The sequence below is a fragment of the Pan paniscus genome, chromosome 21 (assembly GCF_029289425.2).
Source record: "Pan paniscus chromosome 21, NHGRI_mPanPan1-v2.0_pri, whole genome shotgun sequence".
NCBI classification, from domain to species: Eukaryota; Metazoa; Chordata; class Mammalia; order Primates; family Hominidae; genus Pan; species Pan paniscus.
In genome coordinates, this window is record NC_073270.2 from 37,458,227 (window position 1) to 37,471,008 (window position 12,782).

At 40.4% G+C, this 12,782-nt stretch overlaps 1 protein-coding gene across 8 annotated transcripts in view; it reads left to right on the forward strand.

Moving 5' to 3' along the window:
* The window catches only part of TPX2 (TPX2 microtubule nucleation factor), a 63,425-nt gene that overhangs the window by 23,324 nt on the left and 27,319 nt on the right, over positions 1-12,782 (forward strand). For all 8 annotated transcript variants that reach the window (XM_003814760.5, XM_008967523.4, XM_008967520.5 and 5 more), the window contains 3 exons: positions 4,955-5,078; positions 8,733-8,861; positions 9,947-10,069. In XM_003814760.5, coding sequence (XP_003814808.2) covers positions 4,955-5,078; positions 8,733-8,861; positions 9,947-10,069 — 376 coding nt within the window. The remainder of the gene's footprint in view (positions 1-4,954; positions 5,079-8,732; positions 8,862-9,946; positions 10,070-12,782) is intronic.

Below are 12,782 nucleotides of genomic sequence, written 5' to 3' on the forward strand. Positions count from 1 at the left end.
TGTAATAAACATAGGAGTGCACATAGATATCTCTTCGATGTACTGATTTCCTTCTTTTTGGATGTATACCCAGTAGGGGGATTGCTGGATCATATGGTAATTATATTTTTAATTTTTTGAGGAGCCTCCATACTGTTTTCCATAATAGCGGTACTAATTGACTTTACTACTAACAATATATAAGAGTTCTCCTTTCTCTGCATCCTCAGGGATGCAGAGAAATTTTTAATATTTTTCATAGTGTCCATTCTAACTGGGATGAAAGGATATCTCATTGTGATTTTTAATTTGCATTTCCCTGATGATTTGTGATGTTGAGCATTTTTTCACATACCTGTTTGCCATTTGTATGTGTTCTTTTGAGAGATGTCTGTTCAGCTCATTTGTCCGGCTGTTGAGTTATTTGAGTTCCTTGTGTATTCTGGATATTAGTCCCTTCTTGAATGAATAGTTAGCACATATTTTCTCCCATTCTTTAGTTGTCTCTTCACTCTGTTGATTGTTTCCTCTGCTGTGCAGAAAGTTTTAAATTTAATATAATCCCATTTGTCTACTTTTGCTTTTGTTGCCTGTACTTTTGAGGTCATGTTCATAGGATCTTTGCCCAGAACCGTGTCCTAAAGTATTTCATCTATGTTTTTATTTTATTACTTTATTTATTTATTTTTGAGACAGAGTCTCACTCTGTCGCCCAGGCTGGAGTGCAGTAGTACGATCTCGGCTCACTGCAACCTCTGCCTCCCGGGTTCAAGTGATCCTCCTGCCCCAACCTCCCAAGTAGTTGTGACTACAGGCATGCACCACCACACCCAGCTAATTTTTGTATTTTTAGTAGAGATGGGGTTTCGTGATGTCGGTCAGGCTGGTCTTGAACTCCTGACTTCAAGTGATCCTCCCACCTCGGCCTCCTAAAGTGCTGGGATTAGAGTCATGAACCACCGCCCTCGGCCTCCCCTATGTTTTTAGTTGTTTCATAGTTTAAGGTCTTACATATTAGTCTTTAATCCATTTTGAGTTGATTTTTGTATATGGTAAGAAATAGGTGTCTAGTTTCATTTTTCTGCATTTAAATATCTAGTTTGATCAGCACCATTTTTTGATTTTTCAAATTTAAATTTTATTTTAGAGATGAGGTCTTACTCTGTTGCCTAGGCTTGTCTCAGAATTCCTGGGCTTAAACAATCCTACCACCTCAGCCTCCCAAAGCTAGCACCATTTATTGAAAAGACTGTCCCTCCACCAAGGAATGTTCTTGGTGCTGTTGTCAAAAATCAGTTGGCTATAAATACGTGGATTTTTTCCTGGGTTCTCTATCCTATTCCATTTGTCTGTGTGTCTGTTTTTATGCCAGTACCATGCTGTTATGGTTACTATAGCTTTGTAATGTATTTTGAAGGCTGGTAATTTGATGCCTTCAGCTTTGTTCTCTTTGCATAGGATTGGTTTGGCTATATGGGGTCTTTTGTGGTTCCATGTGAATTTTAGGTTTTTTTTCTTGAGACAGAGTCTCACTCTTGTTGCCCAGGCTGGAGTGCAGTGGTGCGATCTTGGCTTACTGCAACCTCCACCCCCCGGGTTCAAGTGATTCTCTTGCCTCAGCCTCTGGAGTAGCTGGGATTACAGGCATCTGCCACCACCCCTAGATAATTTTTGTATTTTTAATAGAGATGGAGTTTCACCATTTTGGCCAGGCTGGTCTCGAACTCCTGACCTCAGGTGATCTGCCTGCCTCGGCCTCTGAAAGTGCTGGGATTACAGGTGTGAGCTACTGTGCCTGTCCTGCTTATACATTATTTATGGCTGTTGTATTCTTACTAATTTTTCTTTCCATTTGTTCCATCAATTAGAGAGGTAGTGAAATCTCAGACTGTAATTATGGATTTGTCTCTTTATCTTTATAATTTTTGCTTCATATAGTTTGAAGCTACTATTAGATGCATAAATGTTTAGGATTGTTATGTCACGTTGATGAATTGGCCACTTTAATTTAATTTAAATTAAATTAAATTTAAATTTAATTTAATTTAATTTAAATTTAATTTAATTAAATTTAAATTTAATTTAATTTAATTTAAATTTAATTTAAATTTAATTTAATTTTTTTTTTTGGCTGGACGTGATACCTCACGCCTGTAATCCCAGCACTTTGGGAGGCTGAGGTGGGCGGATCACAAGGTCAGGAGTTCGAGACCAGCCTGGCCAATATGGTGAAACCCTGTCTCTACTGAAAAATACAAAAATTAGCCGGGTGTGGTGGTGCGCACCTGTAGTCCCAGCTACTCGGGAGGCTGAGGTAGGAGAATCGCTGAAACCTGGGAGGCGGAGGTTGCAGTGAGCCAAGATCATGCCACTGTACTCCAGCCTGGGCGATAGAGCAAGACTCCATCTCAAAAACAAAAAATTATATACATATATATACACACACACATACACACATATATATACACACAAGCATATATATGTACATACATATACATATACATGTATAGGTGTATATATGTACATATACATATACATGTATGTGTACACACGCGCATATGCACGTGTGTGTACACACACGTACTATGCATGTATGTGTATATATTTTTGAGACAGGGTCTCACTCTGTCACCCAGGCTGGACTGCAGTGGAACAATCACGCCTCACTGCAGCCTCTACCTCCTGGGCACAGGTGATCCTCTTACCTCAGCCTCTTGAGTAGCTGGGACCACAGATGCCACTACCATGCCTAGCTAGTTTTTATATTTTTTGTAGAGACAGAATTTTGCCATGTTGCCTAGGCTGGTTTTGAACTCCTGGGCTCAAGTGCTCCACCCACCTCAGCCTTCCAAAGTTCTGGGATTACAGGTTGAGCCACTGTGCCTGGCCCCACTTTTAACAGTTTGAAATGATCTTCTTTATCCCCATTGAAATTCTGTGCTCTGAAACCTACTTTGCCTGATATTAATATAGCCACTCTAGTTTTCTTTTGATTGGTTTTAGCATGGTATATCTATATTTAAAGTGCATTTTTTTGTAGACAGCATATAATTGGGTCTTGCTTTATTATTTAATATTATTGTTGCTGCATTTTAATTGGAATAAATGCATCTATTTTAGCCTTGACATGCTATGCTATTATTTTGTGTGTGCGTGTGAGTCTCTCTGCCCCAAAAATATTTCTTTAGGAGATGAACCAAATGATTGTTCTCTGAAATGAATAATGCCTAAACTATGTTTTCATGGCCTATCTTTTCTTCCCTGTCATCTTGTTGCAGTTTAATTCCTTTATCAGGAGTCAGTTCATATGCTATGTGATTAAGTGCTGTTTCTTCCATGAAGCCTTTACTTGTTTCTTATTCTGTTTTGTTTTTTTGTTTTTGTTTTTTTTTTGCAGACAGGGTCTCAGTGTGTCACCCCATCTATAGAGCAGTGGCATGATCACAGCTCCCTGCAGCCTTGACCTCCTGGGCTCAAGTGATCCTCTTGCCTCAGCCTCCTGAGTAACTGGGACTACAGGCACATTCCACCATGTCTGGCTAACTTTCTCAGTGTTCCCATAACACTTTTTTTCTATTTCGTTAAAAATGTTTATCAAGGCTGGGCTTGTAGTTCATGCCTGTAATCCCAGTACTTTGGGAGGCCAAAGTGAGAGGATTGATTGAGGCCAGGAGTTTGAGACCAGCCTGGGCAATATAGTGAGAACCCCATCTCTATTTATATAATATTGAAAAGCAAAAAAAAAAAAAAAAAAAGTTTATCAAAATAAAACATGGCCATGGTAACATGGCTAACAATACTTAGAGTTTATGTTAAAATAACCCCTTTCTCTTCCCATCCCTACCCCCTGTCCTTTTTCTCAAACTCTTATTGGTTTTGTTGTTGTTGTTGTTTGTTTTTATATTTTGTTTTACAGGTGGATCTCACTGTGTTGCCCAAGCTGGTCTCAAAATCCTGGGCTCAAGTGATCTTCCTGCCTCCGTCTTCCCAGTAGCTGTTTTAACTCACTATTTTAACTTGTGCTGTGATTACATTCGTAATGCCTGATAGTATGATTATATCAGCAGTATTTACAATGTTATGATTATATAAATATTGTTCAATGCCAGATCAGTAACTGTGATGCAGTTGCATCCCTTCTTGGTTCTCTTTGGCTATCTTTGGTTGTATTGTCACAACCCCTGAGCCACATAAAGATGATTCTGACATCAGGAGATCAGTGGATTTGCTTTTCTTTAAACTTTATCAATTTCTTAAATTTCTGCCACACTTTATCTTGCTTCATATTGGACAATGATCCTTGGAAGTTATTACTACTTTTTTGGGAGCGCATTATTATTTTTACTATCTTTGCTGCCTTGTTTCCTGGACCTTATAACTTTCTTCTGGATATACTCCTTCATTATGTGGGAGTGCATCCTCAGGAAACTTTCTTAAATTAGTGCAGGAGAGAAAAACTTTGAGTTCTCACATATTTGAAAATGGCATTGTTCCACTTTTATATACAATTGAAAGTTTATCTTAATACAGCATTATAGATTGCAAATTATTTTTTATCACTACTCTAAAGACATTGTTCCTTTATCTTCTATTTTTATGTATTGCTGATGAAAAATTCAGTGCTTATCTAATTTTCCTTACTTTGTAAGTGATTTTTTTTCTTCTTTATGGAAGCTTTCAGAATTTTATCTTTACCAGTGTCCTGAAATGTCATGAGATTGTGTTTGGGATGCTTGTTTTAAAGGTAGTACCTTAGGCTGGCAAATAGGCAGGCCCCGGATACATCATTTCTGTTTCAACCAAAGTAGCTTTTATAAACTGGTCTTCTGTATAAGATTTAACTGGAACTAAGGTTTCTGTGGCTTAGACAGGGGGTGTGTGTGTGTGTGTGTGTGTGTGTGTGTGTGTGTGTGTGTCTCATCTCCAATTATTTTCCTTGGGATTTGAGTGCTGACTAGCTTTTGGTCTTCCGCAGTTGACAACACTTACTACAAAGAGGCAGAAAAAGAAAATCTTGTGGAACAATCCATTCGGTCAAATGCTTGTTCTTCCCTGGAAGTTGAGGCAGCCGTATCAAGAAAAACTCCAGCCCAGCCGAGGTAAGACTTTGGAATCTCAAAGTGGTGGTTATGATAATAATGTTCAAAGGATAGTTACTGGACAGAACATCTGTTATGTGTCTATACTGTGTTTATGGACACCTTTATGTTACTTTTTTTTTTTTTTTTTGAGACGGAGTGTTTCGCTCTTTTGCCCAGGCTGGAGTGAAGTGGCATGATCTTGGCTCACTGCAACCTCTGCCCCACCGTGTTCAAGCAATTCTCCTGCCTCAGCCTCCTGAGTAGCTGGGATTATAGGCACCTGCCACCACACCCGGCTAATTTTTGTATTTTTAGTAGAGATAGGGTTTTGCCATGTTGGCCAGGCTGGTCTCAAACTCCTGACCTCAGGTGACCCACCCGCCTCAGCCTCCCAAACTGCTAGGATTACAGGCGTGAGCTACTGCGCCCAGCTATGTTACCTTTTAAAATCCTCATAATATGGGTTCGTGTGGTTGGTATAAATTAAAAAAAATCTGTATAACATTTATGAGTTGTAGGTAATATGCCTAATTAATTTATAGATAAGGTCTCAGAGATACTAAGTTGCTTGCTTAAGGCAAGTTTATTTCAGAGCCAAGATTCAAACTCTTATCAATCTGTTTCCAAAGGCCTTGTATGGATATAATTGTTACATCTTCCTGATGTCAAATATCTTTGTTCTTCTGTATTACTTTAGCTCTCTTTTTCTTTTTTTTCTTTGAGACAGGGTCTTGTTCTGTCACCCAGGCTGGAGCTGGAGTGCAGTGGCACATAGTTCACTGCAGACTCGAACTCCTGGGTTCAAGTGATCCTCCTGCCTCAGCCTCCCAAAGTGCTGAGACTATATAGGCATAAACCACCGCATCCAGCCAATAGACAAATTTTTATTTTATTTATTTTTGAGACAGAGTCTTGCTCAGTTGCCCAGGCTGGAGTGCAGTGGCATGATCATGGCTCACTGTAGCCACAACCTCCTGGGCTCAAGCAGTCTTCCCACCTCAACCTCCTGCGTAGCTGGGACTACAGGCACAAGCCACTGTGCTCAGCTAATATTTTTGTATTTCTTGTACAGACAAGGTTTTACGATGTTGCCTAGGCTGGTCACGAACTCGAGCTCAAGCAATCCACCCACCTCTGCCTCCCAAAGTGTTAGGATTACAGGCATGAGCCACTGCACCCAGGCCAGAGTAGAGTTTATAATCAGAGTTTAGTGTTTACCCTCTCTGTGGTTTTCTTGCTTCTGAAATTTTGCCTCAAAAATTTCATCTTTTTTTTTTTTGAGACAGGGTCTTGCTCTGTTGCCCAGGCTGCAGTGCAATGGCATGATCTTGGCTCACTGCAGCCTCGACCTCTCAGGTGTAAGCAATCCTTCTGCTTTAGCCTCCTGAGTAGTGGAGACTACAGGTGCAGGGCACCAGGTGGCCAGCTAATTTTCGTATTTTTTGTAGAGATAGTGTCTTGCCATGTTGTCCAGGCTGGTCTTGATCTCCTGAGCTCAAGCGATCTGCCCACCTATGCCTCCTAGAGTGCTGAGATTACAGGCGTGAGCCACCATGCCCGACACATGCCATCCTTTTTTTTTTTTCAGACGAGTCTCGCTCTGTCGCCCAGGCTGGAGTACAGTGGGCGATCTTGGCTCACTGCAACCTCCGCCTCCCGGGTTCAAGTGATTCTCCTGCCTCAGCCTCCTGAGTAGCTGGGACTACAGGCACCCGCCACTACGCGCGGCTAATTTTTTTTTTTTTTTGTATTTTTAGTAGAGACGGGGTTTCACCGTGTTAGCCAGGATGGTCTCAATCTCCTGACCTTGTGATCCGCCCACCGTGGCCTCCTAAAGTGCTGGGATTACAGGCGTGAGCCACTGTGCCCGGCCGGAAAGATTTCTTAAACAGGACACACACAGAAAAGCACTGACCATAATGGGGGTGGAAGAGGTTGATAAATTCAGGCACATTTATCTAATTAAAAGATAAAGAGATGAAAAGCCAACCCCTAGAGTAGGAGAAACTATTTGTAACCCATGAATCCTACAAAGGGCTTATATCCAGAGTATACAAAGAATTACAAATCAATTAGTAAAGAATTGACAAGCCAGTAGAAAACAGGCAAACGACTTAAACTAGCACTTATGAAAAGGGACAACCAAATGGCCGATACACATGTGAAAATGTACTCAGTTTCACTGATCATCAGAGAAAAGCACATTAATTTCCTATGACCCAGCAATCTTATTTTTTTTAGAATAGTTAAAATGAGGAGATAACCCATCAATAGTAGACTGAATAAATAGTTGCACATCCCTACAATGAATATTATACAGCAATGAAAGTCAGTGAATTAGAGCTGTGTGAATTGTTGTGGTTGAATCTCACATACATAAAGTTGAGTGAGATAAGCCAGACAGAAAAGAATACTTGTAGTAGTGTGGTTACATTATACAAAATTTTTGGGTGCAGCACACCAGCATGGCACATGTATACATATGTAACTAACCTGCCCGTTGTGCACATGTACCCTAAAACTTAAAGTATAATAATAAAAAAATATAAAAAACCACAAAATTTTTTGTTTTTCTTCAAAACTAACATACCATGTTTACGTAATACGTGCTTATTTGGTAAAACAATAAGGAAATTATCTAATGATCACTCTTTTTTTTTTTTTTTCAAGGCGGAGTCTCGCTCTGTTGCCTAGGTTGGAGTGCAGTGGTGCGATCTCGGCTCACTGCAAGCTCCGCCTCCCGGGTGCACGCCATTCTCCTGCCTCAGCCTCTCAAGTAGCTGGGACTACAGGCGCCCGCCGCCACGCCTGGCTTATTTTTTTTGTGTGTATTTTTAGTAGAGACGGGGTTTCACCATGTTAGCCAGGATGGTCTCGATCTCCTGACCTGGTGATCCACCTGCCTCGGCCTCCCAAAGTGCTGGGATTACAGGCGTGAGCCACCGCACCCGGCCTATCTAATGATCACTCTTAAAATCAAGGTAGCAGTGGTTGTCAGTGTTCTGTATTTTGGCCTAGGTGGTGATTTCATAAGGTCTTCCACTTTGTAGTCATTTAAGTATTTTTGTTTTGTGCACTTTTTGGTATGTATTGATCTGTCATTATGCTCTTTGTTTTGTATTCATCTCATTGATTTATTTATTTTTAGACAGAGTCTTACTCTGTTGCCCAGGCTGGCATGCAGTGGCACGCTCATGGCTTACTGCAGCCTTGACCTCCTGGGCTCATGTGATTCTTCCGCCCCAGCTTCCTAAGTATCTAGCACCACAGATGCGCACCACCACGTAGGGCTAATTTTTAAAAAATTTTTTGTAGAGACAGGGTCTTGATATGTTGCCCATGCTGGTCTGAACTCCTGGCCTCAAGCAGTCCTCCTGCCGCAGCTTTCCAAAGTGCTAGGATGGCAAGCATGAGCCACCAGGCCCAGCCAAGTTTTTCTTTTTAATCATTTTATTGAGGTCACATTTATAGACACCGGTGTATTTAAGAACTAAAATGTTATGGTTGAATTTCAAAAACTATCAACAAGAGAGATTAGATTTTTAGAGCAGAGATAATAGCACTCCATTTTATTGCCCTTTGTAGTTTGACATCCTTTCACATTTCTCAGGAACATTTGGATATCTGTAGTATATATATTTATTATATATTTTGTCAATTTCTCTACCATAGAAGATCTCTTAGGCTTTCTGCTCAGAAGGATTTGGAACAGAAAGAAAAGCATCATGTAAAAATGAAAGCCAAGAGATGTGCCACTCCTGTGATCATTGATGAAATTCTACCCTCTAAGAAAATGAAAGTGTGAGTAGCCACAACTTCTTACTGCCAAGGGCAGACATATTGTACCTTGTATACCACTTGTAAGTTTCTTTTCTGAATTTACACTTTAGATTGAATAGAATAAAATTAAAAATGGTGCATCTGTAATATGTTTGGTGCACCTCAAGCTTGAGAAATGCCTAAAACTGTGACCATGGTGAGGTGAATTGTTACGTGTGTCCTGGAGGGCACTCACATCTTAGTTGGCATAGGTTTTACCTCTTTTTGTTTTTACGGCTAATAACAAGCTGCATACATGATGTTTGTTTATATTTTTATTAGTTAAGAATGTATTTTGCTGCAAGTAATAGTCTTCAACTGGAGTGGTTTAAAGAATAATGAATTATTTGTTTCACAGAGGTCTAAAAGTAGTTTGCTGCTGGCTTTGGTTCAGTGGCTGATTTTTAGCTCTTTTTTTTTTTTCATACTTGTTCTTCAAGATGCTGCTCTGTGTTTCTTAGCTTTTTTCTTTTGCTTGTTGTCTCACTGGCACAAGATGGCTGGTGTATCTCTAGGTGTTATATTTATGTTTAAGAGAAGAAGAAGAGTACAGTAAAGGAAAAAGGGCAGCATCTATATCAGGAAACTTAAGTCTTTCCCAGCAACCCTTAAATTTCATTTCATTCGCCTAGACTTGTGTCACTTGGTTTCCCTAGTTGCAGTAGAGGCTGTTGAGGCAAGTACAATACTTACTTGTAGCTTAGTGCGTTGCTGCTCCTCCCGAAATTGGGGTTTTGTTAATGAGAAAGAGACAGAATAGATATTGGGATGGCAATTAACTCTGCCATTTGATCATTTGATGGTGAGCAGTTAGAGTCCCTCCTTACTCTTCCAAACCACCACTAGATAACTCTTATCTTGATAGCGGTTGGCTTTCTTAAAGTTTACTCATTGAAGCCATTAATATATATGATCTAATGATACTATTGGAAGAATCATGTGGTCGAAGCATGCTTGTTATCCTATAGAATGAGAAAATTTAATCCATATGCAGTAGATTTGGGGAGGAGGGTACAGGCTATGCTTCAGGGAATTGAAAACATATTTTTTGTCCTTTTGAACTCAAGTTCTAACAACAAAAAGAAGCCAGAGGAAGAAGGCAGTGCTCATCAAGATACTGCTGAAAAGAATGCATCTTCCCCAGAGAAAGCCAAGGGTAGACATACTGTGCCTTGTATGCCACCTGCAAAGTAAGTTTCTTTCCTGAATTTAAACTTTAGAATGAATGGTATAAAATTACAGATTTACATCTACAATCTGTTTGGTGTACCTGGAGGTTGGCAAACTCCTGAAGCTTTGACCATGGTGAGGTGAATTGTTACATGTGTCCTGATGGGTGCTCAGATTTTTAAATTTTTATTTAATTAATTAATTTTAAAGACAGGGCCTCATTCTGTTGCCTAGGTTGGCGTGCAGTGATGCAATCATGGCTCACTGCATCCTTGACCTCCTGGGCTTACGTGATCCTCCCACCTCAGCCTCCCAAGTAGCTGGGACTATAGGCATGCACTATCATGCCTGGCTAACTTTTTTTTTTTTTTTTTTTTTTGAGACAGAGGCTCACTCCGTTTCCCAGGCTGGAGTGCAGTGGCATGATCTTGGCTTACTGCAACCTCTGCCTCCCGAGTTCAAACAATTCTCCTGCCTCAGCCTCCCGAGTAGCCCGGATTACAGGTGTGCACCACCACACCTGGCTAATTTTTGTATTTTTAGTAGAGATGGGGTTTCACCATGTTGGCCAGGCTGGTCTCGAATTCCTGACTTTAAGTTATCTGCCCACCTTGGCCTCCCACAGTGCTGGGATTACAGGTGTGAGCCACTGTGCCCAGCCTACCTGGCTAACTTTTACATGTTTTTGTAGAGATGGGGTTTCACTATGTTGCCCAGGCTCTCAAACTCCTGGCCTCAAGCAGTCCTCTTGCCTTGGTCTCCCAAAGTGCTGGGATTACAGATTTGAGCCACAGTGCTGGCTGGTGCTCAGATCTTGAACAGTCAGAAAAATATACTGTTGAAGCAAATTTAAAAGAAATATAAAAGGAAAAAGTTAGCAACAGTTCTTACCACGTAGATTGAACATTTTTTATTTTTCCAACCTCCCTGCTGGATTTTACCCAAGCCAGCATACATATTTTCACAATCAGTTAATACAAAACCTTGGGTTCTGCTTTATTGACTTGCCATGAGATTATTTAAGATTTTGTTTCTGTGCTGCTACAAAATTTTCACGTTTATCCTTTTTTGTTAGATTGTTAATATTCTATCAAATTATATTTAACTATTTTCTGTTGAAAATGTAGTTTCCAGCTTTTCATGATTATAAGTACTCAGTCAACAACTTTATAGGCAGAACCATTTCTTTGAGTGATCTTCTCAGAATAAGGAAGGAGAAATTCCCCACAGGGTATGACCAGTTTTGTCAGTGTTGATATTTATTGCCAATTTTACTTCTGAAATGGAAGTACCAATTTATAGTGCCATCGGCTTTTTTTTTTTTTTTTTTTTGAGATGGAGTCTCACTCTGTCACCCAGGTTGGAGTACAGTGGCGCAATCTTGGCTCACTGCAACCTCCGCCTCCTGGGTTCAAGTGATTCTCCTACCTTAGCCTCCTGAGTAGCTGGGATTATAGGCATGCATCACCACACCTGGCTAATTTTTTTTTTTTTTTTTTTTTTTTTTTGTGAGACGGAGTCTCGCTCTGTTGCCCAGGCTGGAGTGCAGTGGCACGATTTCGGCTCACTGCAACCTCTGCCTCCCACGTTCAAGCAATTCTCCTGCCTCAGTCTCCCATGTGGCTGGGATTACAGGCACCTGCCACCACACCTGGCTCATTTTTTATTTTTAGTAGAGATGGAGTTTCACCATGTTGGCCAGGCTGGTCTTGAATTCCTGACCTCAAGGGATCTGTCTGCCTCAGCCTCCCAAAGTGCTGGGATTACAGGTGTGAGCCACCATGCCTGGCCCCGGCTAATTTTTGTATTTTTAGTAGAGATGGGGTTTCATGATGTTAGCCAGGCTGGTCTCGAACTCCTGACCTCAAGTGATCTGCCCGCCTCAGCCTCCCAAAGTGCTGGGTATAGGTGTGAGCCACCATGCCTGGCCTGAAGTGCCATTGGCTTTGAATGAATATTTTTATTTTCTTATTATCTCATCTGCATTGTTTATTAACTTATAAAATTGTTTCTTTTTTTAATTCATATAGATAGCATGAAATTATTATTTTAAAAATTTAATTGTAAATTGATAATTTATAGTTGTATATATTTATACAGTACAAAGTGATGTTATGATTCATGACTACAATTTGGAATAATTAAATCTAGCTAATTAACATATCTGTCACCTCAAATACCACTTTTTGTAGTGAGAACATTTGGATTTTTTTTTTTTTTAATCGAGATGGAGTTTCTCTCTTGTTGTTCAGGCTGGAGTGCAGTGGTGAGATCTCAGCTTACTGCATCCTCCGCTTCCCGTGTTCAAGTGATTCTCCTCCCTTAGCCTCCCGAGTAGCTGGGATTACTGGCACTTGCCACCATACCCAGCTAATTTTTGTATGTTTAGTAGAGATGGGGTTTTACCACGTTGGCCAGGCTGGTCTCAAACTCCTGACAGGTGATCCACCTGCCTCAGCCTCCCAAAGTGCTGGGATTACAGGCATGAGCCACCGCGCCTGGCTGGAATTTATTCTCTTAGTGTATTACGATTACTAATGATATCCTCCACCCTGTGCAGTAGATCAAAAGAAAAATCTTTTTCCTCTTGTCTGAGATTTGTTGTACTCTTTAATCGTCATCTCCCCATTTCCCCCAACCCCCAGCATCAAATTATTTTAATTTTTATGTATTTGCTGACAAGATTGTATTATTGCTACTATTGTAAACATTTTTCCATATTTCCTCTTGGGT